The sequence below is a fragment of the Chelonoidis abingdonii genome, chromosome 9 (genome assembly GCF_003597395.2).
Source record: "Chelonoidis abingdonii isolate Lonesome George chromosome 9, CheloAbing_2.0, whole genome shotgun sequence".
Lineage (NCBI taxonomy): Eukaryota > Metazoa > Chordata > Testudines > Testudinidae > Chelonoidis > Chelonoidis abingdonii.
The window spans coordinates 78,858,027-78,881,171 of record NC_133777.1 but is presented as its reverse complement, the minus strand read 5'-3'; the positions used below and the strand labels follow the sequence as shown (position 1 = coordinate 78,881,171).

At 44.0% G+C, this 23,145-nt stretch overlaps 1 protein-coding gene across 5 annotated transcripts in view; it reads left to right on the top strand.

The window, feature by feature from the left end:
• Positions 1-23,145, top strand: part of PCSK6 (proprotein convertase subtilisin/kexin type 6) — a 157,509-nt gene that overhangs the window by 110,299 nt on the left and 24,065 nt on the right. For 4 of the 5 annotated variants that reach the window (XM_032766015.2, XM_032766019.2, XM_032766017.2 and 1 more), the window contains 6 exons: positions 452-664; positions 5,880-5,980; positions 9,009-9,112; positions 11,873-11,990; positions 18,045-18,233; positions 19,691-19,827. In XM_032766015.2, coding sequence (XP_032621906.1) covers positions 452-664; positions 5,880-5,980; positions 9,009-9,112; positions 11,873-11,990; positions 18,045-18,233; positions 19,691-19,827 — 862 coding nt within the window. Of the gene's footprint in view, positions 1-451; positions 665-5,879; positions 5,981-9,008; positions 9,113-11,872; positions 11,991-18,044; positions 18,234-19,690; positions 19,828-23,145 lie in introns of those variants that run through there. The other variant, XR_004371765.2, reaches the window with a different exon arrangement.

Genomic DNA, 23,145 nt, shown 5'->3' with positions numbered 1-23,145 from the left:
GTAGCTGCAGCTGGCCTACAGCTTTCAGCCCCATTGCTGGAGATGCCAGTTGCCCGAAAGCACTGCTGTGGCAGGCGTCTGCCTGGACCTCATTTTTCAGCCTGGCTGAGGGAGAAGATCCTCAGAACTCCAATACGTTTGCTCTTTGATCATTTTGCAGAAGTCCATAAAGTGCCTTCATCCAAGGTGTTTCTGCTTTGCCACCCGTTTGGATAGTTGTTACCTTTAAGAATGCTGGTCACTTTAAAAACAATGTGTGTAAATGTTCACTGAGTACAGTAGGGTTCTTTTTTTAAAACAGTTCATTTTTTAAAGGATTGTTAGACCATGGGGGGAGTGGGAGGGGCAGGGATCCAGGATGGTTGTGGGTTCAGCCCAAACCCAGAGGTGTTTGAGGTTTATTCTTGGGGATGGTGTGTTCCCTTATAGATGTTTTTGTTTGAATGTTTAGGGTCGTAAGGGTTTGGGCTCCATTTTTGTCTGGGCCTCAGGAAATGGTGGCAGAGAAGGCGATCACTGCTCTTGTGATGGCTACACCAACAGCATCTACACCATCTCCATCAGCAGCAGCACGGACAGTGGGCTCAAGCCATGGTATCTAGAGGAATGCGCATCTACTCTCGCCACGACCTACAGCAGCGGGGCATTTTATGAACAAAAAATTGTAAGTTGTATACCCAGCTCTAAGATGGTTAATGGAATTCTACCTACCTGCCATTTCCCCTCTTGTTTAGATTGACTAAATTGCGGAAGGGGCAAAATTATTGTTAAGTTCTTCACACTTCTCCTCCTAAAAACTACTGGGCACTGTTATGTGGTGCTGTTGCTGTATTTCACCCCAGAGGTGACTGCATTTCAGTGGTGGATGAAATGACTCTAGTTTACAAAGCACTGTGGGATCCTGCGAGATGAAAGTTGTTCTGTTCAAGTAAGTACTGTAGAAGTCCTTACTTCAGTAGACTTTCTCTTTAGGATTTACATTCAGTTTTGGTTTAGATTTTTTTTTATATTTTGTATCTGATCCTGCAAACTTTCAGGCCTATACTTATCTCTGGAGTCAATGGGACTTCTTGTGCACTTAAAGTTGAGCTTGTGCATGTTTGCAGGGTCAGGGCCTTAATTTCGTAATTGTAGGGCCAGATTCTGCTCTCATTTTCTCTGGATTTACACCAGTGAACTCCACTGATGTCAATAGAACACCACGAAGGTAAGTCTGACGTGCAAAGAGAATCGGGACCCTATTTTTTTTTTAATTTAAGTGAAAAGCAATAAAATGTTCCAAGCTTCCAAAAGTATAGGCATATGCAACTAGTGTCCTTTACTGCCCTCTGAAATGAAAGCTTAGGATTCTTCTAGTTAAAGATCTGAGTTCCTATAATTTTAGCCTGAAATGGGCATTAGAGAGGAAACATGGTTAGACTACTTGCCTCGGACTTCGGGGAATTGTGTTCTAATGCCTACTCTGCAATATATGGCTAGGCAAGTTACTTAGGCCAGGTCTTCCCTACTAGGATTAGCGAGTAGTGATCGATCTACCAGGGATTGATCTAGTGTAGATGCGATAAATCAATCCCTGATTGCTCTGCCATCGACTCCGGAACTCCACCACTGCTGAGATGAGGAAGCGGAGTAGACGGGGGAGCGGCGGCAGTCGACCCCGTGCCATGAGGACGCGAGGTAAGTCGATCTAAGATACGTCAACTTCAGCTACTCTATTCTTGTAGCTGAAGTTGCGTATCTTAGAACGATCCCCCCTGACTAGTGTAGACCAGGCCTTAGTCTCTCTGGGCCCCACTTCCCTATCTGTAAAGAGGGAGTAACCGCACTGCCCTACCTTAAAGGGGCATTGTGAGGATAAATACATTAAAGATTGTGAGGTGTTCAGGTACTACAGGAATAAGGGGCAGATATGTATCACAACAGAGTCCTAGAAGTTTAAAGAAATGCATATGCTCACGTTTGTCAGCGGGCATAAACACTTAAGACCTGTTTTATTTCCTCCCTCCCTCCTCTGCCTCTACCCCCCTCCCCGGAACTTCCTTACCCCACAGGAAAAATTTGGATAGAATTCCTTCCCCTTAGCTACTACGTGTAATTATGATACAAGGAAAGGGGGTGTGCTGTTATGTCTGGGCTCCATTAGCAGGCATTTAATGCTGACTTAAAACAAAAAGTGTTCATGGATCTGGCGTGAAGGGAAGATCATTTTCAATCTTAAAAGTGATTTTTAAAGCCTTGCTAAAGTGTGTGCTGTAAACACTGTGAAATTAAAATGGCCGTGCTATTTAAACAGAAAGCCCTCTTTCACTTCTATCAAAATAAGAGGCCTAGTTTTGTAGTTGCAAATCCACATCTCTTGATTTGCATTATTTTCTGCTAGGAAATGGGTCTGTATAAATTATGCGTGAACTTACTGTGATATAAGCAGAATTTGTACTGTGCACTCTGCAGAACCAACAGGGAAAGTCAGGCAGAAGTGTTCAGTAGCACAGCTTTGGCATCCACCTTTACTTGTTTATTCAGGTGATCATTTAATATATTTGTTCCTCTTCTGTTAGATCATGCTCTGCTAGGACATGCTTTTGAGTTCTCGAATTGTGTACTTTGAGAAGCAGGATAGTAACACTGGCATATTAACATGTAATTCAAAAGAGCAGCTGGCTGAACCAGTGCATGTTGGAACATGATTTACAATGCCGTGTACAAGCCTTGTGTTCAGTGAAGTTGCTTAGGCTCTGCAAGTATTGACTTGTATTTTTTCTTGATTAGTCATTGTGTGAAAAGGGCTCTTAGCTCTGATGAATACTTTTGGCAACAATCCCTTTGAATAAAAACCTATCAGGTCCTTCTTCCTGTTCAATTTCTTCCCTTGATAACAACACGGTAAAGAATGTTTCCTTAAGAGAAATAGTGGGAAACCATCACTGAGTTTCAATGAACCATTCTGTGAACAGCTTGGATATTGTTTCACAGCCTTTCAAGTTTGCCCATCAAAAAAACATATGTAGTCTCTTAATAGCAAGGTACTGGGCTATATTACTTTCTGTGCATAACCTAAAACTCAGGCAATTCCAATACTACCTGTCATCACCTCTCATGGCTAGAGCTAGTCCAGAATCCTCCATCAAAATTATTTTTCAATGGACATTGCAGTTTCTGCAAAATAAAAATTTTCTGTGGGGAAAATTTCCATTTGGTCCAATTTTTTGGTTTTTCCATTAGGAAAACCAAAACAAACTATTTTTTGAACAGTTTCTCATTAAGCTGCATAGCCTGATGGTGCTGGGTTGCATTATGGGAGTTGTAGTTTGGGTGCCTGATGCTTCCATTCTCTCCTATGGGCCAGGCTCCCAGACTGGACAACATCTCCCATGCAATGCAGTCTCCCTTCTGATTGAGCTGCCTGGTGCATCATGGGTGTAGTCTGACCTGAGGCATCATGTCCCTGAACTAAAACTACCATGAGGCAATGCAGCACCAAAGGGAGATGCAGTTTAATGCTGATGTGACTTTAAATGTTTCGTTTCAGGTCAGTCCAACAAACTGAAATGAAACTTTTCAGTTTGGGAATATTGAAGTGTTTCATTTTGATGGGAAAAGGCCAAAATAAAATGTTTTGCAGTTTCTAAATAAAAATTTTCCAGGACTTTTTATTCCATGAACATTTTCAGTATTTCAAATTTTTCCTCCAGATTTGGGATCAAACCAAATGTAGATGTATCAGGATTTCCAGTTTTTGACCTGCTCTACTCATCACCCTAGCCGAGCTAGTGAATTGAGTTGAGGATTTGAAAACCACGAGTACAAACTATCCTTAAGTGTTCAGAAGAAGCGGTTCCACTGAAAGGCACGCTAGACACACAATAGCAAAAAAGTGTTCTAGCCACACTCTCCCCACTAACCTTAATGATACTCATGCAGCAAAAAAGCACTGCAACAGTTTGCAAACATGATTACTACAGAGAGCAATCACTTTGGAAATTTGACATACATTTCTTCTGAAGAATAGATTGATATCAAGGTTTGCCACCTTTCTTTCTTCTGATATTTCAGCATGTGTTACAAAGCAGGGAGTTAGATAATGCTGGGCAATGCAGCAAGTTTTACTTTCTACTGCCAAACAGATTGAGACACTGGGATTGCTTTATGAAAAGAGGGATTGTTGGTCAGGACACCAGAGGTATTTTTTTGCTTTAACGTTCACCTGGGCAGTCACATCATTGATGAAACAAGTCCCAAAAATCATGAGATTGGCTTTAAAATCATGGGATTTTTAACAGTGTGGGAACAGGTCTTGATGTAACTTCTCATCTGAAGAACAGCCCATCTAACAATGCAGCACTCTCTGTTAGCTCAAGCCCTGCTGTGGGACTTGAATCTTCTGGCCTAAAAGTAAAGGTGCTGCTGACTGAATGTATGCAAGTATCAGCTTCTCTATGGGCCAGATAGTTCAGTATGTTTGCAAGTGGTGGTGGTGACTCTCAGTATCCTCTCAGCTGGTGATAGCACAGCATGCAGATTTGCCTGCCCTGTAGCTCTGGCCAGCAGTCAGTGGGCTATTGTACCCCTGGAGCCCAGTGGTGACTGAAAGGGAAAAACTTGGGTTGATTATTGCAGTAACGCTGATGACAATGTCCCTCCGCAGGACATGCCACCAGGCACCGTGGATACTCATTTTCCATAGGCAGCTTTCTCCAAATTCACAATCCTTGACAAAACAGTTTCCCCTCCAGCCCGAAATTATATTGTCATTGTTCTGCAAGGTAGCTAAAGTAAAACGTAAGCTGGGAATGTCTAAAACTCATTTGTTTATCATATGTCCATTTTCCCTGTACCAGGTGTCTGGGGCCCTGTGCACATCTTAAATGCTCTGTGCATATTGATATCACTGGGACTTGTGCACATGCTTAAAGTCTAAGTGTTGCCCCGAATTGGGGCACTTTCCTGAAGTGGGGCCTTCATTTTGTCAGATTTTCCAGTAAGCTTTTTTCCTGCTTTCTCTCATCCTCCCTCCCTCTCCCAGGAGAAGCTCCCTGTATGCAGTCCCAGACAGATCTCACGGTGCTCCTTCAAACCCTCCTTTGTCGTGTGAATGCAAAAAACTAGGCAGTTAGTGTGCTGTGGCTGCTGCTTATTATACTGTTTGTTATCACCTCATTGTTCGACTCATAAGACTGGAAGGAACCTCAAGAGTTCACCTAGACCTGGTCTACATTGGGGGGGTGTCAATGTATGATAAGCAACTTCAGCTACGGGAATAGCGTAGTTGAAGTTGACATAACTTATTTCGACTTACCTCCCATCCTCACGGCGCAGGATCGACGGCCACGGCTCCCCCATCAACTCCGCTACTGCCGCTTGCCCTGGTGGAGATCTGGAGTTGACGGAAGCGTGTTTGGGGATCGATATATCGTGTCTAGACGAGACGCGATAGATCGATCGCTACCCGCCGATCCGGTGGGTAATCTGGACGTACCCCTAGTCCAGTCCCCTGGACTCATGGCAGGACTAAGTCAGTTAGTTTGTGCTTCCACCTGTTGTCTCTCAACTTCTTAGATTGTTAGCTCTTCAGGGCAGTGACCATCTTTTTATTATGAGTTTGTACAGCACCATGCACAACAGGGACCCGATCCCTGATTATTGCGCCTGACAGTGGATCCTGTTCCCACCAAACATGTACTTTCTCTCTGTGGCTCATCAAGATCATGACTTTTCAGGCAGTGTCTGTTCAGATGCATCTTAAACAAACTCTGATCCTTAAGCTCTAATTGGTGCATGCAGCTTTCTGTCTCTGACAGGGACCTTGGATTGTTTTGTGATCGTACCATATAGAAATTGGCTCATAGCATCATAATTAGCTGCAATAATTTTGTCATTAGGTTACCACAGATTTAAGACACAGTTGCACAGAAGGCCATACTGGAACCTCCGTGTCTGCACCCATCGTCACAGGCATCATCGCTTTGGCTTTAGAAGCAAAGTAAGTTAACTCCTGCCTTCCTTGTTGGTCACTTTCTGTATTGAATGTTTATGTAATCAGAGCCAGGGAAGAGATGAGAGAGGCTTTTTACTAGAGCTGACTGAAATGGGAAAATGATTTAATGCTAAATGGCAAAATTGTTTCCATTTTGCTAGGTTTTATGTGGGTCCATTTTCTATTTAATATTTTTAAACAACATTTTTTCTGAACTAGTTCTTAGCACATTTCTTTTATCGAACCCCTGACTTTCTGTAAGACAACACAGTTTTCAGTGAACGAAAATTTTTGATAACTATCTCAAAAATGGTTTCCATAAAAATTGTGGTTAAAAATGTTGCAGAAAGTTTCATATGAAATGGAACATTTCTGTAATGTTGTCAGTTTTTCACAAAACATTTCATTTGGGGGAGGGGGGGTGTACGGGAAGGTAACTTTTCAACCAACAAAAAAAAGTCTTTTAGCGCAAAACATTTTGACTGACTCTCTACATTTTTACAGGTTTCAGAGGGGTAGCCGTGTTAGACTGTATCAGCAAAAACAACGAGGAGTCCTTGTGGCACCTTAGAGACTAACAAATTTATTTGGGCATAAGCTTTCGTGGGCTAGAAACCACTTCATCAGATGCATGGAGTGGAAAATACAGTAGCAGGTATATATACACAGTACATGAAAAGATGGGAGTTGCCTTACTGAGTGGGGGGAGGGGGGTCAGTGCTAACAAAACAATTCAATTAAAGTGGAAGTGGGCTATTCTCAACAGTAGAATACCAAGGGAGGAAAAATCACTTTTGAGAAATCTACATTTTTAAAGAGCTATGGTTGGAAAACTGAAATCTCTCCCCAAACTCAGCCCCTCCTCTCCATTTAAATCTCTTTCGCCCTCCTCCCTACCCCCTGTTGCTCTGTACAGATAAACTTCATGATGTAAGCTGAAGATCATAAAACCTAGGTTGTAGCAGACTGGGGGCGGGGGGCCTTCACTGAGTGTGCCCTGCCACCAACCTCCCTTTTTCGAGCAGGGGGCTGTTGAATCAAACAGTTTCTACTGTATCACGTGAGCGGAGAGGAGGGTCTGAAATAGCCAGGACCCAGACAGTGAAGGGTGGATAGATCCAAATAAAGACCTTAAAGTTCAGCAGATCAGAGTAATGTGCTCCCAGGGGGAAGTACCATCTAGCAACTGGGACAGCCTCAGTCTGCACTAGCTACACTTTCAGGATACATGTGAGGCACATTCCTTGGAAAGTGGCATTTCACTCTTCATGCAGCTGCTACCTACAGGGGCATTGCCAGACCAGTTCTCCGAGTCTGTGCAGTTAAAGGGCCCTGCTCCCACTGATGCCTGGGGCAAAGCTCCGATTGAATTCAGTGTTTCGGGATCAAGCCCAAACAGAATGCACCCGAAACTTAGCGTAACACCGACAGACCCTGGTCATCGGGATCGAACCTGGGACCTTTGTGCATGAGCCAAAAGCCACCGGGCTGTTAGCTAAGGCTGTTGTAAACTCATTAATCTCTAGGTGGTCTCAGTGCCACTACGTGGGACAGAGCGCCACACTCAGGAGGTGTGTGGGTTACACCAGCATTTGAAAAGGTGTCACTCTCCCTCTAAATGCAGCCTTGGCATCTATACATGTCTCAAGTGATTGTTTTGTCTTTCCTATAACAAGCGTTTTTGATGTATTTGGTACAACTGACTATTTTTAGGGAAAAAACAACAACCCAGGCTGCTGGCATCCATACTGTGATTCCAGCTCCTGCAGCCATAATGTATTGTGGAGAGCTGGGAGTCCACAGTCCTAGAGACAAATAATTTCTTATGTTGATGTGATGCAGTTCATTGACGGCACTAAGAAACGCTGCTGACAACTTTGGTCCTCATTCCCCTGTCCTCTCGCTTTATGATATTTTGGCTCCATTTTAAATTGAGGAACCCATGTCAGATGAACCCATTTTAGGAGATGCCATTTTCATTACAAATAAATGAAGAGAGTTCAATGTAATTTTTGAGTGGCTTTGCTGATGAATAAAATGCAGCATTAAGTTCCAGAGGATAGCACATAAGAGATGCAAGCACTCAGACAGTCCATCATTACAAGAGGAAATAAATTGAATTTCTTTTGTTAAATGCTGTGGATAGAATTATAAATCAAAGCTCACGATGCTTAAGTAGCATCTGAAAGAAAAAAAAGCTTGAAAAATGTTCACAAAATATCTCTGAGCAGTGATTCTGATAAAGAGTTAGACGCTGAGTGAAATTCACCTCAATTCGCAGGGTCAGCACAATGCCTAAATACTATCTAAGTCTCACTTATGGCCTGCTTTGATTGTTACCCTAAATAAGATGCTTGGTTTATTTCCCATGAGGCTCGTTATTTACAGGAATGTAGGGTTTGCCATAGCAACTCAGACTATTGGCCCATCTGGTCAAATAAACTGCTTCGAGCAGTGACCAATGCCTGTCATTTTGGAGGATGATGGGGGAACCGCACCCAAAATGTACACTGTTCTGCACTGTGGAATTCCTTCCTGACCGCCATGTGGCAATGTTCTGAAGCATGAGATTGGAATACATTTAGCTTGGAATGAATCACTGCAAATGTTGTTGCCCATCAGATAACCCATTCCATCCAGCTCCAGTATTTAGCTCTGCTTATCCGGATCCCATTGCAGCTTTGCTAGGACTTCGATAAGTTTCAATAACCATTCCAGTCTGGGGCGGGGGGGAAGAAATGTTTCTTTAAATCTCTACACATAATGTTAACATTTAAATAACTGATTTGCACTGTATTTTAATTTAAATTGGAGGAAACCCCTCTTACACCTGTCACTGAATGATGCTATATTTTCCTTTACTAGGAGAGGTGAGATGTAGGTGCTGCATTCTCCTCTATGCAGCCATGGGTTTGCACTACAGAACAGTCAAATCTGAATGTAGCTGACAATGTTCAACTGATTGAAAGTTACTACACTGGCACACCAAAGGCTTCCCTGTAATTTTTGTTTCCTTACATCATCATTATTTTAGCCCCTCATTGACCTGGAGAGATGTTCAGCATCTGATTGTTAAAACATCCAGGCCCCTACATCTGAAAGCAAATGACTGGAAAATAAATGGAGCAGGACGCAAAGGTGAGGCAGACAGTGTGTGTGGACTGGATTGAGCATCATTTGCTGCAAATGATGCTCCCGGGGGACTTCTGCCCCACTGCATAAAGCAGAATTTGCACAGATTTAATGTTCTGTGCAGAATTTCCTTTTTCCCTGCAGAATTGGTGCTGCAGAACTGTTGTCTGCCACTAGTGGCCATTGGATCCAGCAGACCCCAGCTCCCCATCTTGCAAATAAAAGACACTGCCTGGGGTGGGGGAAGGGGAAGAGAGCTGAAGGGTTCCCAGCAGCTCCAGTTCCTGGCACACCCTGAAGGAAGCTGTGAAATCACGCAGCTGGGCCTGGGGGAGAGGGGTTGCTGGTGTCTGGGCTGGTGGGGGCCCCATGGCTGGGCTCTGGGGACAGAGGATGTGGCCATCTGGCCCCATGGCTGGGCTCTGGGAAGGAGGAGGCAGAGAAACAGGAACTGAGTTGTCGTAAGGGTTTCTTTAACTCGCTACACCTAGGGGAATCTTTTCTTGTTATCTGTATTGTTACAGACATAGTTGCTGACATGTATTTTGAAATAAATTACCAAAATAATTGAAACTGGTGTGATTATATAGCATTATTTTGGCAAATAACACTTGCAGAATTTTAAAATATTGTGTGCAGAATTTTGAATTTTTTTTGGCACAGAATTCCCCTTAGGAGTAAAACAGGTATAGAGAAAGTAGTGCAGAAATCTATGTATGGAGAATAAGGTGACTAGCTGTGTCATTTATGTCACTGTCAGTGCACTCGCAGTAGAATCCTTTGGGAGAGTCTATAACCTAGTGTTGACACTTTACCCTTTGTGGCTTTATCAAATGGAAAATCGATTTGGGTATGTGTGTGACACACACTAACAACAGGAACATAGTGACCTCAGAAACACTGTATATATGTATAGTACACATGGAGAGGAGTTGCAGTTCTCCTCTGCCCTCAAAATATTGGTGTCATTCCAGTTAATGCTAGTGGGAGTCTAAAGCACATGCGGAAAGGATTTGGGGCTATTTCTAAAATAGACACGACAACTAATGATGGAAGATAGATTGAGCACACTTGCAGTCCTCTGAGTTTCATTACTCACTCAGGATAATGGCTGTAGCATTCATAACACCGGCACGGTGTGATTAACTGTAGCCACCTCTAAGAGGGAGGATTAGAGTTGAATCCAATCTACATTCTGTCCAACTTCAACAACAACTTTTTCTTAAAACTCTGCAGTGTAGGAGGTGAGTGGAGTTGTTATTGAACCTGGCCCAAAGAAATACAGTGGGAAGTCTGCTTATTAACCTCTCAGTAGCACAGCTCGTAGATACGGTACATATAGCGGGACGGTTCTTTGCGCTGCTAATGCTTGTGTTCGCTGCCACGTCACTTCATGCTGAGATTCTTTATGTATGAAAGGATTTTAGGAGCCTTCTTAGAGAGTAATCTCTTGAGGGTTGTTCAGCACCTTTCACCGCAGGCTCTGATTCTGGCTGGCACCTCTGAGAGCTTCCACAGTCTAAATAAATAATAGTTGGAACCCGCTGAAGTGCACTGAACATCTCATACTTAGCACTAGCCAAAAGCAGCAAAAGATTCTTGCAATGAAAACCTGCGGATTCTCTTTGTTGGCCTTTATGGTAACTTTGCAAATGTTTGAATAGAGAAGTTTGTATTTGCAAGAATGTTCCCATAACAAATAGACATCACAAGTGCCAGTACAGATCAATATTCCCAAGAGTGTTTGCATTGGAAAGGCTCCCTCTGCCGTTTTGAGCAGCTGTCTTTATGGTTCTCGTCACTGGTTGGCTGGACAATTGTTAATGTTAGTAGATAATTTGCAGTTTGATAATCTTTGTAAAAGCTTGTTTATCAACGGATATTCCGGGGCTGTGCCACTCGAGCATCTGCTGACTTTTGTGTCTAACAGTGACTGGTGTGTGCCGAGGGATGTGAAAATACAGAGTTTGGAGAATGAATAGCTCTGTTAACCATTGTGCTCACTCAGTCCAAAAACTTGATGCCTTCAGCTTTTGCCTGATCAGATAGGGCGTCACAGCTGAAAACAAAGATTAAAAGAAAACTCTGTCTAGGTCCTTATTAAATGTTGTTGTGCTGTAGAACCACTGAAGAAAGACCATTTGGAAGGATGGTTGAGCAGGTCAGGCATCTGACTACATTTGATTCATGGATCTGCCACAGCTTAGGTGTGTCACTTGCAGCAGGTCACTTAATTTCCTTGTGCCTGGGGTTATTAGCATTTCCCTACCTCACAGGAGTGTTGTGGGGATAGATACAGACATTCATTAACGTTTATGAGATACCCAGCCACCAGAGTGATAGGTACTTTATAAATACCTGGATAGATTTTGTAGTGACCTCAACCACTAGCTACATCTGTCACCTCTGGTGGAACGAGATCATGGGAAAGCCTATAGTACCAGTCCCCCAGTGCCCACAATGAAATAGACAGCAGACGGCTTCCTCCTGTATCTTTTGAGCTTGGTAGACAGTGAGGAGTACCACAGAAAGTTTGGCAGAGTCTTCCAGGTGGTGATGGGATTCTAATAAGAAAAGTTTCCCTTAGCCCGTAGAGCCTGTGCCACAGGAAAAGGTGAAATTTGGATAATTTTTTTGCGTGTTTAGTATTTTTTTCCCCTCTGAGAAATCAAGTGCCAAAGTTAAACATTTTTCCCCCCATAAGTGACTTTTAAACGCTTTTAATGTCTTTAAGCAAGTAGATTTCTGAGTCTTCTGTCTTTTCAGTTAGCCATCTATATGGATATGGTCTGGTTAATGCAGAAGCTATTGTAATGGAAGCTAAGAAATGGAAAAAAGCACCCACACAGCACGAATGCATTGGAAGCTCCGATAGGACACCCAGGTGAGTGTTCACTTGTATACATCCCCCAGCACCAGGACTATGTGATGGCACAAATATTCTAGCTTGGGCAGACAATGTGTAACCTCCATCATAAATAATCACTTTCTGTTACAGTTACTCATACTTACCTGTTAATGTGCTCTGCTATAGCGCACCATGCATTGAGGTACATTAGACTTTGTGGCAGGACCACGTCCCTGCTGGCTGGATCTCACACGCATTGTGTGGGCAAGGTCACGCCACCCGGCGGAAGCCACTTTGAAGAGTGTGCTGCTTCATGCCCCTTGCACACACGCTGTCCAGTACCAGACAACACCATGTCTGATTTTGTCTCCGTGCCGGATAGGGGACAACCCTTAGAAAAGCAGACCCGTCCAGCTTAAAACTGGCCAAATGGCCTCCCTAGTTCATGTGTGTATGTGTGTAGAGGGGTGAGTAATTATGCCCTTGGAGTTGGGTTTGAACTCTGTTTTGATGTGGGTGAGGGCAAGGATTGGCCTGCCACCCAAGACTTTCACACGTCTTGGGTGGCAGGCCAATCCTTGCCCAGCAGACACCTGCCAACCTGAAACGTATTCTCACCAGCAACTGCACACCGTACCATAGTAACTCCACCTCAGGAACCATCCATGCAACAAACCTCGATGCCAACTCTGCCACATATCTACACCAGTGACACCATCACATGACCTAACCAGATCAGCCATACCATCACTGGTTCATTCACCTGCATGTCACCAATGTAATATACGCCATCATATGCCAGCAATGCCCTCTGCTATGTACATCGGCCAAACTGGACAGTCACTACGGAAAAGGATAAATGGACACAAATCAGATATCAGGAATGGCAATATACAAAATCCTGTAGGAGAGCACTTCAACCTCCCTGGCCACGCTATAGCAGACCTTAAGGTGGCCATCCTGCAGCAAAAAAACTTCAGGACCAGACTTCAAGAGAAACTGCTGAGCTTCAGTTCATCTGCAAATTTGACACCGTCAGCTCTGGACTAAACAAAGACTGTGAATGGCTTGCCAATTACAGAACCAGTTTCTCCTCCCTTGGTTTTCACACCTCTACTGCTAGAACAGGGCCCCATCCTCCTGATTGAACTAACCTCGTTATCTCTAGCTTGCTTGCTAGAATATATATACCTGCCCTGAAATTTCCACTACCTGCGTCATGACGAAGTGGGTATTCATCCACGAAAGCTCACGCTCCAAAACATCTGTTAGTCTATAAGGTGCCACAGGATTCTCTGCTGCTTTTACAGATCCAGACTAACACGGCTACCCCTCTGATACTTGATGTGGGTGAGTGTCACCTGCTCTCTGCATGGTGTTTGAGGTATGCATGGTGGCCAACTCTCATAAATTTATTATGAGGCTTGTGATAATTGGTGTTTTTCTGAAAACCCCAGCTCCTGGAGTCATATGAAGGCATGAGAACTTCAGGGGTTTTGTTTGCTTTTGTTTCTTTGTTTTTAAGAGTAAGTTTCTAGCCCTCATGGTTGTAAAGAGAGGCTTGGAAATGCGGAGCAAGTGCACCATCAAGGCTCAGAAACCAGCAGGGAAACAATAAGAACCCACAATTTATTTTTAATCTCACAATTTTTAAACCAGGTGCATGATTTTGGGAGGGATTTGGGATTTGAACAAATAACGCACACTGGGTTCTTTTGATTTCAGAACCTGTAGGGATCACGTTTTCAAGTTTTTCTCTGCAGCCACAAGGACTTCATGTGTATTTTCCTTTTTAAATGGAAGCTGTGATTCTCACTCTGTTCAGAAGAGACCAAGGAAGACAATGACTTTCTGCTTTACTCTGCCGTTTACTTTTCTAAACAGTGTCGCCCACTCTGGCAGCCTTATGGCGAGACTTGTGGTATTTAGTGCTTTTTCTCAACACTGTAGATGCCCCTACATTGGGCCCAAGCCTGCCAGCATTTCCTATCAGGCTTACAAAGGGGAGCAAATGCTATTCCTCGGCATATCTGCAGGGTCAGGCCCTTAAAGATGGCCTATGGGTAGGGAAGTGAGGAAGTTGCTGACCTCAAGGGAAGAAGGAGAGGAAAGCAGGTCTGTGGCTGGGACAGCAGTCACCTGAGCCTGGCAATTTGGTCCAGTTGTGCAAAAAATAATTCTAATTTAGAAAATGAAGCCAGGTTTGTGTTGGAGAACAAAGATTCCAAGAATTCCAGTGGCCTTGTCTCTTTTCTGATTTGCACCAAATAAGCAGGGATTTGAAGCACTGTTGGAAATGCTGTAGCAAGGAGAGAGGGTAGTTTTTTGTTTCTAAATCACCATAACTTATTAGTAGAAGCTTTGCAGCAATTCATCTTAGTGCTGCTGCAGACGAAGCATATAGGCTGATGGCAAGACGCAGGAGATAAGACGCTATATACATGCCAGTTCTGAGCTTAGTTTATTGTGCAAATGTCTGACGATACTTTGATTTGAATTTGTTTGAAATTATGCTATTAATGAGGCCATCCTCTAGCAGCTTGACTCAAATTCCTCTCTTCCAAACAGAAGCCAGCAGTTGATCCGGTCCGTTTTGCATATAGTTTTTATTCCCTTGTGCCTCAGTTATGATTTGCCATGTCTCCCCATCCCGGGAAGAAACTGCTGTGAAGAGAGATCCCAGATGGAGTGGCCTCTGAAGTACCAGGGATCTTCCATTTGGGTAGCTGGACACAAGGGGAATGATTCTGGAACAATACACATTGCAGGCAATGTCCTGAAATGAAGGACCATCCGGGAAACCTTCAAATTCCTCTGTACTAAAACTGGGAACAAAAGCTGTCTTGATCATACCGGAAAGCCTTTCTGCTGCGCTAAGATGGGGACACCAAAACTGGGCCTCATTTAGAGCAGCACTTCTCATGCAACTTGTGCTGGCCATTTGCACGAGATTTATTTTTCATAGATTACTAGATTTAAAGGCCAGAATGGACACGATCATCTAGTCTGACCTCCTGCATAGCACGGAGCATAGAATTTCATCTTGTGACTCCTGTACTGAACCCAATAACTTGTGTTAGACTCAGGCATATGTTCCAGGAGGCATCTGGGCTGGCTTTCCTGGTGTCCACTAATTCAGAGTTTGCTGCAAACAGTGGAAAGACTTCAGAGTCAAAGGCAGGCTAGTTCTGTGCTCTACCATCTTCAAGGCCAGTTCAGGGCTACTCAGGTGCAAGTACGGGTCTTTTGTAGACCTTCCCCCTTTCTTTAGGCCTGATCCAAAGTCTGTTGAAATCAATAGAAAGAATCCCATTCAATGGGTTTTGGATCAGGCCCTTTATGGAGAAATTCCTTCTTCTGTTCTCTAATGCCTGGACTGACAGAGATCTCCTGCACCAAAGTTTCAGCCTAAATGGAAACAGGCATGTAAATGTGTTTCTGATTGTGGGAACTGATGACGATCATGGGCAGAATAATTTTTCGGACCAGATTAGTCAATCTGGCTTTTAAAGAATCAAAATTCCTGGTAAGACACACCCTCATTTCCAGCACAAGTAATTTGCTAATCCAAAGAGCATTATTTTATTGGAGCAAATAGAGACTGCAAAGCAGTTCTGAATTTGTAGCCAAAGAAGTTCATAAAACAATTTATCTGATGCAGACCCTCATTTCAATCCAAGGAGGAATGTTGCCCCAATAATAATAATAATAATTATTAATAATGAATAAAAAGTTTGTGACTCATAACTCAGAGATCTTTAAGGACTGTTCAAAACCATCTGATTACCACTGAGCACTTTCAGCAGACTGGTGTTATGGGTAGGACAATGTATTGTGATGCAGATAGCATTGATTTGTTACTGTTTGTTGTGAAATAATAGGAAGCAATGAGTAAACAAAACAAAAGAAGTTTGTTGTGGTTTCTAGAGGTGAACTGGGGAAACGCAGTTGAGGTGGGCAAGTGAAGGAACAGATTCTTGTTTCATTAAGTAGGCCCTCTGGCTCCTCGTTTAGCATGAGTAAGTGGAAAGAGATGGAAAAATAAGATAAAGCTACAAAGAGTGATTCCCTGCTCTAGTACTTCAGTTTCACTCAGGTGCAACCCCAGTGAGTTCAGTAAAGTATCACCAGTGTAAATTCTGTAGTGACCTGGTGATGAACCAGTTCCTGTGTCTTAATAGCTGGTGGGAGTGTTGTACGTGTTACCTACCTGAAGTCAGGTGTAAGTGAATTCAGATTCTGTAGCCCAGTTCCTGAGGTTTAAACACAGCATTCCTCTTGCTGGTGATGTCCTCAAAAGACCTGGCTTGCTAGAGCTTCAGACCATTTTCGTGCTGCATTAAGTAATTTGTGAAGTCTGTCTGGAAGGAGAAAGATGTTTTGGCCTCATGGTGGTGTCCAGTGTTTCTGATTACTAACTCCAATAAACTTTTTCTGAACCCTGAAGATGACTGGAAATTAGTCTGGCTAGATGCTTTTTTCCCCCGATCTTGCATAGAAACAGTTTGTAGCTCGTCAGGTATGACATAATGTGGAACTGCAGTGGGCTGCACCTTGTTCCAAAGCTTTTCCCCAGATGCTGCTGTGGTGGGTTCCATTTCACCTGGGTGTTTGTAGAACTGAATTGATAAGTGTCAGACGCCTACACAGCAACAGATTTCATGTATCATCTGTCTGCTGGCATGATTGGTGATGTAAGGAGTGACTGGAGAAAAGCTGGCATGTTCTGAATAGCCAGCCCAGGCCCTGGCGTAACCTTGTCTTAACTGTTGTCTTATACTTAGATAGGAAACTCTTTGGGGCAGGGACTGTCCTTTTGTTCTGTCTTTGTCCAGCACCTAGCCCTCGTGCTGGTCCATGACTAGGTGCTACAGTAATATAACTAATATATAATAACTATGGCTCTACATACAGCCTCTCAGTGTAAAATACCATGTTAAAATGTCCATGTTCCTGTCTCTTTGGACCAGAAGGACTAGCTGACAAAACCACGAAACCAGCCAAGACTATGAATTTTTGAAGCAAGTCATGAAGAGAGAGGAGCAGCTTGAAGTCTGTTCCTGGTGCATGCAAACAATGTTTTCAAATACCTACAAACCCTCCCAGGGAATTACATCACTGTTTATAATGATTTAGATGATTTTTTTATGACTAAGGCAAAATAAAGGCACACTGTGTAATCCCTGCGAGAATCCAGAGCATATGCTTGGCAGTATCCCCAGAGGAAACTTGGGGAATAATAGAAAAACTGCTCCCTCTAATAAATTATACGTTAATAACATGGCTGAGAAGTTCACTGGGAACTAATCCTTTGGCGAGTGGTGACTGTTTGTGCAGTTAAGATTTGAAAATCTCAGTTGTAAAGGATCCAGCAACTGATATGGGCAAACATCGAGCCCACTGGGAAAGCAGGGTTTTAAGAGCAGTTGTGGGACTGCTAGTCTTGTGTGATCAGCATGTGTTATGGAATGAGCCAGTGCTGTAGATTTCACTCAGTGTTCTACAGAGTAGCCAGAAAAGTTTGATCAAGGGAAGGAACGCAGTGGAGTACTTTAAAAGATTGTTCCATAATCTCTCAGCTCTGTGTGGGGGTCAAATTCTGCTCCCTTTGTGTCTGGGCGCAGGAGACCCTGCCGCAGTGTGACTCATTCACTTCTGCTGTCTGGGAGACAGGATCTGGGGAGCCTCTGCAGGGGCTACAAACCCTTTTTGCACTGCAGAGCCCACTTCTTTGGGGATCCCCATGTGCTGCTGGCAGAGGTGGAGTTGGTGGTTCCATCCACCTGCTATTCACTCCTGGAGTTGACCTCAGGAGACTCCTCCAGCACTGACATGGAAGTAATGGCTGTTTGCAGGGCTGTCAATTACATTTGTGTCCATAGACTTTCCCAGAGCACAACCTGTGGGGGCACTTCTTGGAGAACAGGCGTCAGCGAGAACTGGCCTTGTAAAATGCAGCAGGGCCAAATCAATTATAGCCAGCAGATTCCATCTGTGTGGCTATTGTCCTATTTGTTGTGCAACTCGGTTCCCCCAGAGATAGCACGTTGCTCTACTTTCCATTGCAAACTGTCCTGGCTTCTCCTCTAGGGACATCCATGCCGACAAGATGGTGCGCACAACCACCGTGACCAATGCCTGCGCCAACCACTACGACCAGCGCGTGGTGTACCTGGAGCACGTCATAGTGCGAGTCAGTATTGAGCACCCTCGGCGCGGAGACCTGCAGATTAACTTAACTTCTCCTTCAGGGACAGAGTCTCAGCTCTTGGCAAGAAGGTTAGAATGGCTGAGTCTATCTGGCCGTGCGGTTGCAGCAGCAGACGCAGGGCCAGGTTAGCTTGGGATTGGCTACCATCATGTTTTGCACATTTTAAAAGAAGGGGCAATTTTTCCCTCTTCCTCCCCCCTGTAACTCCCAAAATGTATATGCTTGATTGGGAAGTGGTGAATCTGCACAGAACTCTCCTGGAAAATGTTAGGCCAGAAGAGGAATTCAGTGGAAGGCTTAATGAAACAAAGCGCTGAAACGGTTCATTTTGACATTTTCAAAATGAGGCCTAGTGCCAGAAGATCTGGGGAATTATAGACCTGTCAGATAACCTCTGATATTTGGAAAACACTGCAACTGATTATTATACAGTCAATTGGTTATTATACCTAAAGGATAACAGGGTAATAGCAACATGGATTTGTCAAAAGCAAATCATGCCAAATCAACCTGATTTCCTTCTTTGACAGGGTTCCTGGCCTGGTGGATATGGGAAAGTTTAGTCATGATCTATATTGATTTTAGGAAGGGTTTCAGCACAGTCCCACATGTCAATCTCCTACATCAAACAGGCAAATGTGGTCTAGATGAAATTATTATAAGCTGGGTGCAGACCTATTTGAAAGGCGGTAGTCGAAGAGTAGCTGTCAATAGTTTACTGTTGAACTGGGAGGATGTATCTGGTGAGTTCCCACAGGGGGTTGTTCTGGGTCCAGTATTATTATTTAGCATTTTCATAATGACATGGATAATGGAGTGGAGAGTACACATATAACATTTGCTAGGGACTCCACCCTGGGAGGGGTCTCAATTACTTTGGAGCTCAGGATGAGAATGACCTTGACAAAATGGAGAAATGGTCTGAAATCAACAAGATGAAATTCAACATTTTGTCAAGGTCATTCTCATCCTGAGGTCCCTTCCAGCCCTACACCGCTCCCCCTTCGACTCCGCTTCTGCCTCTCACCCTGGTGAAGTTCCGGAGTCGACGGGGAGCACGTTCGGGGATCAATGTATAGCGTCTAGACAAGATACGATACATCGTTCTCCGATAGATCGATCACTACCTGCTGATCCGGCAGGTAGTGTAGACATATCCTCAGGCTATGACTATGCTGTTCCACAATGTAGACTACGGAGGTGTGAACTGCAGAGTGCACCAAACTGTTGCATTCTATCTGCCCCATGTGGAGTCTTCTAGCACAACTAAAAAGTACTTAGTTCATGTTAACGTAGTCCTATTTCAAACAGCCCTAAGTTACAGCAAGCTAAGTACCTCTTAGTTTGCGTCAGCCATGTCCACACGGAGCAGTTCAAGCATAGCACTGTCAGTGCACTCTGCAGTTTGCTCCCTGGTAGTCTGCACTGTGATGAAAACCCATTAGGGTGCTTATCTCTTAGCACCTCACAGTGCACCCTGTTTAATTGTTTTGAGTAATGCATTGACACTACTCTTCAATTGCAGAGCATTTGATATCTCCAATGAAGGATTTAAAAACTGGGAATTCATGACTGTCCACTGCTGGGGAGAGAAGGCAGAAGGGGAATGGACTCTGAAGATCCATGACACGCCATCCCACATGCGCAACCCAGAGAGGCGAGGTGAGCACACACTGTTGTCTTTCTGGATTGTTACCAGTAGCATCTGAGGGTACGTCTACACTGCACGATTATTTCGAATTAGCTTAAACCGATATTACAAAACAGATCTAATAAAATCGGTTTAGCGCATCCACAGTGGGATCCCAAAATCGATTGTTTGCGTCCATGGTCCAAAGCTACCATTGGTGATCCAAAATCGCATTGTTTGATTCCAATGGTCCCAAAGCTACAATTGTTGATCTATGCAGGATGGCAGCTGTGGGTCAGGTTCCTCAGCTTATCCCATCTTTTTTCCACTTCCGGTGTTGAGGACCATGCCTGATGGGCGAAACATGCCAACCCGGAGGTGACTGGGGGACAGTCCTCGACCCCTCCCTTCTGTGAAGGCCAGCAGACAACCTTTGGCGCCTTTTATCGCGGCCTCACGTTATTATCGTACGAAGTGCATTGAGCAAATGCCACTAGCACAGCCCATCATGACCCGTGAGATCAAAAACGCGTATCCCCCTTGATCCTTGTCAACACCCATCGCGTATCTCTCTGCCAAGGCATTCAGTACAACGAGGGTGACATTTACAGTACTCAAGAATTATGGTTTATCATTTAAACATTCTCTTTCATGTGCTATGCGCTGGCGGAGGATGAGAACTGGACGAGTGTTCCTTACAGTGAACACGCAGAGAGCACCGTGTATTAAGCTACAGAGACATATGGGCGCTCAGCCCATTGAAGAATGCAATTAGTTTTAGGACTGCTGTGTTAGCGGTAGCTAGTCTCTCATTACCCCCTCCCTTCCCTCATGGCGATCCGATTTGAAGTCTCTTGTGTCTCCGTTACGGAATTGTCACGCACCGGCTGTGTAATCCTGAGTTTTTTTTCAACGTTTTTGGCATTTTCCTTGTTCTTAACGGAGCTCTGATAAAAACAGATTTGTCTCACCATTACAGCGATCAAGCTCTAAAGTATCTCCCTCAATGATCAATGCAGGCTACATCCCTTATTTGCATTTGAAACTTGATCGACCAGCACCGTGCTGATATACAGAGCTGGACACCCATGAGACAAGAAAATGTTCATTTAAAGCGTTCTCGGGTACGGCTTTTCCTGCTTTTACCGGCTCCTCGCATCAAATAAGTTCGGATTTGCGGACGCCGAGCGGTCAGTGGGCACTTGGGATACCTCTAGTGAGGGCCATACCTCTAGGAGGCCAATAATGTCGATTTCCGTCCACACGAACCCTAATCCGAGTTATCACTTTCGAATTTAGCGCTACTCCTCTCGTCTGGGAGGAGTTCCGAAATCGATTTAAGGAGCCGTTTAACTCGATATTAATGACGATGTCGTGTGAACGGATACAGCGTTAAATTGGTATATCGGCCATTAAACTGATTTAAAGTCGAAGTGTAGACCTGGCCTGAGCTACTGATTTGGTGTGATGCTTAGAGTGCAGTCATCATGCTCGTTCACTGACCATGTCGTACTCGATGCAAATGTTTGTGCTTACCTGGAACACCTAGAGTTATGCTTTCAGCTGGGTTTGTGGAGTATAACTTTGCCATGATTCTTAAGGAAAATGTTGCAAAGGATGTTATTGAGCACAATTTCAAATGTAGGTGCATAAAATTAGGTAGCTTTATCTATCCCTAAATCTAGTGATCAACTGTGCTCATTCACCAAACGTAGGACAAGAAGTAATCACTTTAGTTTGCAGCAAGGAACAATTAAGTTAGATATTGGGCAACATTTTCTAACTATCAGGATAGTTAAGCACTGGAACAGGTTATCTTGGGAGGTTGCGGAATCCCCATCACTGGAGGCTTTTAAGAACAGATTAGACCAGGGGTAGGTAACCTATGGCATGGGTGCCGAAGGCGGCGCGCGAGCTGATTTACAGGGGCACTCACACTGCCTGGGTTCTGGCCACCAGTCTAGGGGACTCTGCATTTTAATTTAATTTTAAATAAAACTTCTTAAACATTTAAAAAACCTTATTTACTTTACATACAACAATAGTTTAGTTATATATTATAAACTTAGAGAAAGAGACCTTCTAAAAATGTTAAAAAATATTACTGGCACGTGAAACCTTAAATTAGAGTGAATAAATGAAGATTCGGCACAGCACTTCTGAAAGGTTGCCGATCCCTGGGTTAGACAAATACCTGTCAGGGATGCTCTAGGTTTACTTGGTCCTGCCGCAGCATGGGGGGCTGGACTAGATGTCCTCTCGAGGTCTCGTAGGACTTGATGCGATGAAATCTGATTAAATTCTTTATGCTGAAGGGGTTGACAAACTTGTCTATCAAAGGATAATCTAAGAATTAATTGTAAAATTAGCATTACTGTGAAACCAAATTTGCTGACCTCAGGAACAAGGGTTACAAAATCAGAATATAATGGTTCAAAACAAAGAAATGGAAAAGCCGTAATTTAATGTCTGATGTTCTGGGAATGTGTGAATGGCCAACTACCTACGTCCAAGGTAGTGCACAGCATTAGCAATTGGAGCAACAAATGCAGTTCCAGAGTGCACAAACCTAGTGAGGTTGCTTCACTGAGATCTGAATCGAGGCAGACTATGGACAGCCACCAGTCTATAGTCAAGAGACTTCTGTGGCATCAAATAATGATGACATGAAGTGTGTAATAAATACAGAACTGGAGGAGGGGAATGGAGGCTTAAATTGGGTTGTTTTTTTAAATAATTTAGTAATTAATTTGTATAGCCAAGTTAATTGTAACCTAAGTGGAGAATAAGATCTCAGCAGCTGTGCTGTTATTAAGCAGCAATGAATTATTAGTAAGGCTGCGATTCTTACACGGAGGTTGTGGAAATCACAGATTCTATGACTTTCTGCGACTTCTGTGACTTCTGCAGCAGCTGATGTGGCTGACATCAGGGCCGCCCGAGCAGCTGGTCCTGGGGACTGTGCAAGAAGCGGCTGGTGTGGCCGGTCCCAGGGACTGCCTCAAGCAGCGGTCCTCGAGGTGCCCCTGGAGAGCATCTGAGCAGCAGTCCTGGGGATGCCCTGGGGACTGCCCAATCAGCAGTGGTCCTGGGGTGGCTGAAGCAGCGGCCTGAGGCACCAGGAGGCCATCCGGGGAGCGTTCCCTGTGAATTGCGACCAGGGGGCAGTCAACCCCCAGCACTAGAGCAGGGTCCCCCTCTCCCCTCCAGCAGGAACCCCCAGAGCAGCAGTGACCCAGAAGTAACCCTAAACTCTAACTCTAAATTAAATTGTTATAATTTCCTCCTGTAGAAAAGGCTACTTCTAGAGATGCTGCTTTTCTACTGCTTCTTAAGGCTTTGTAACGTGT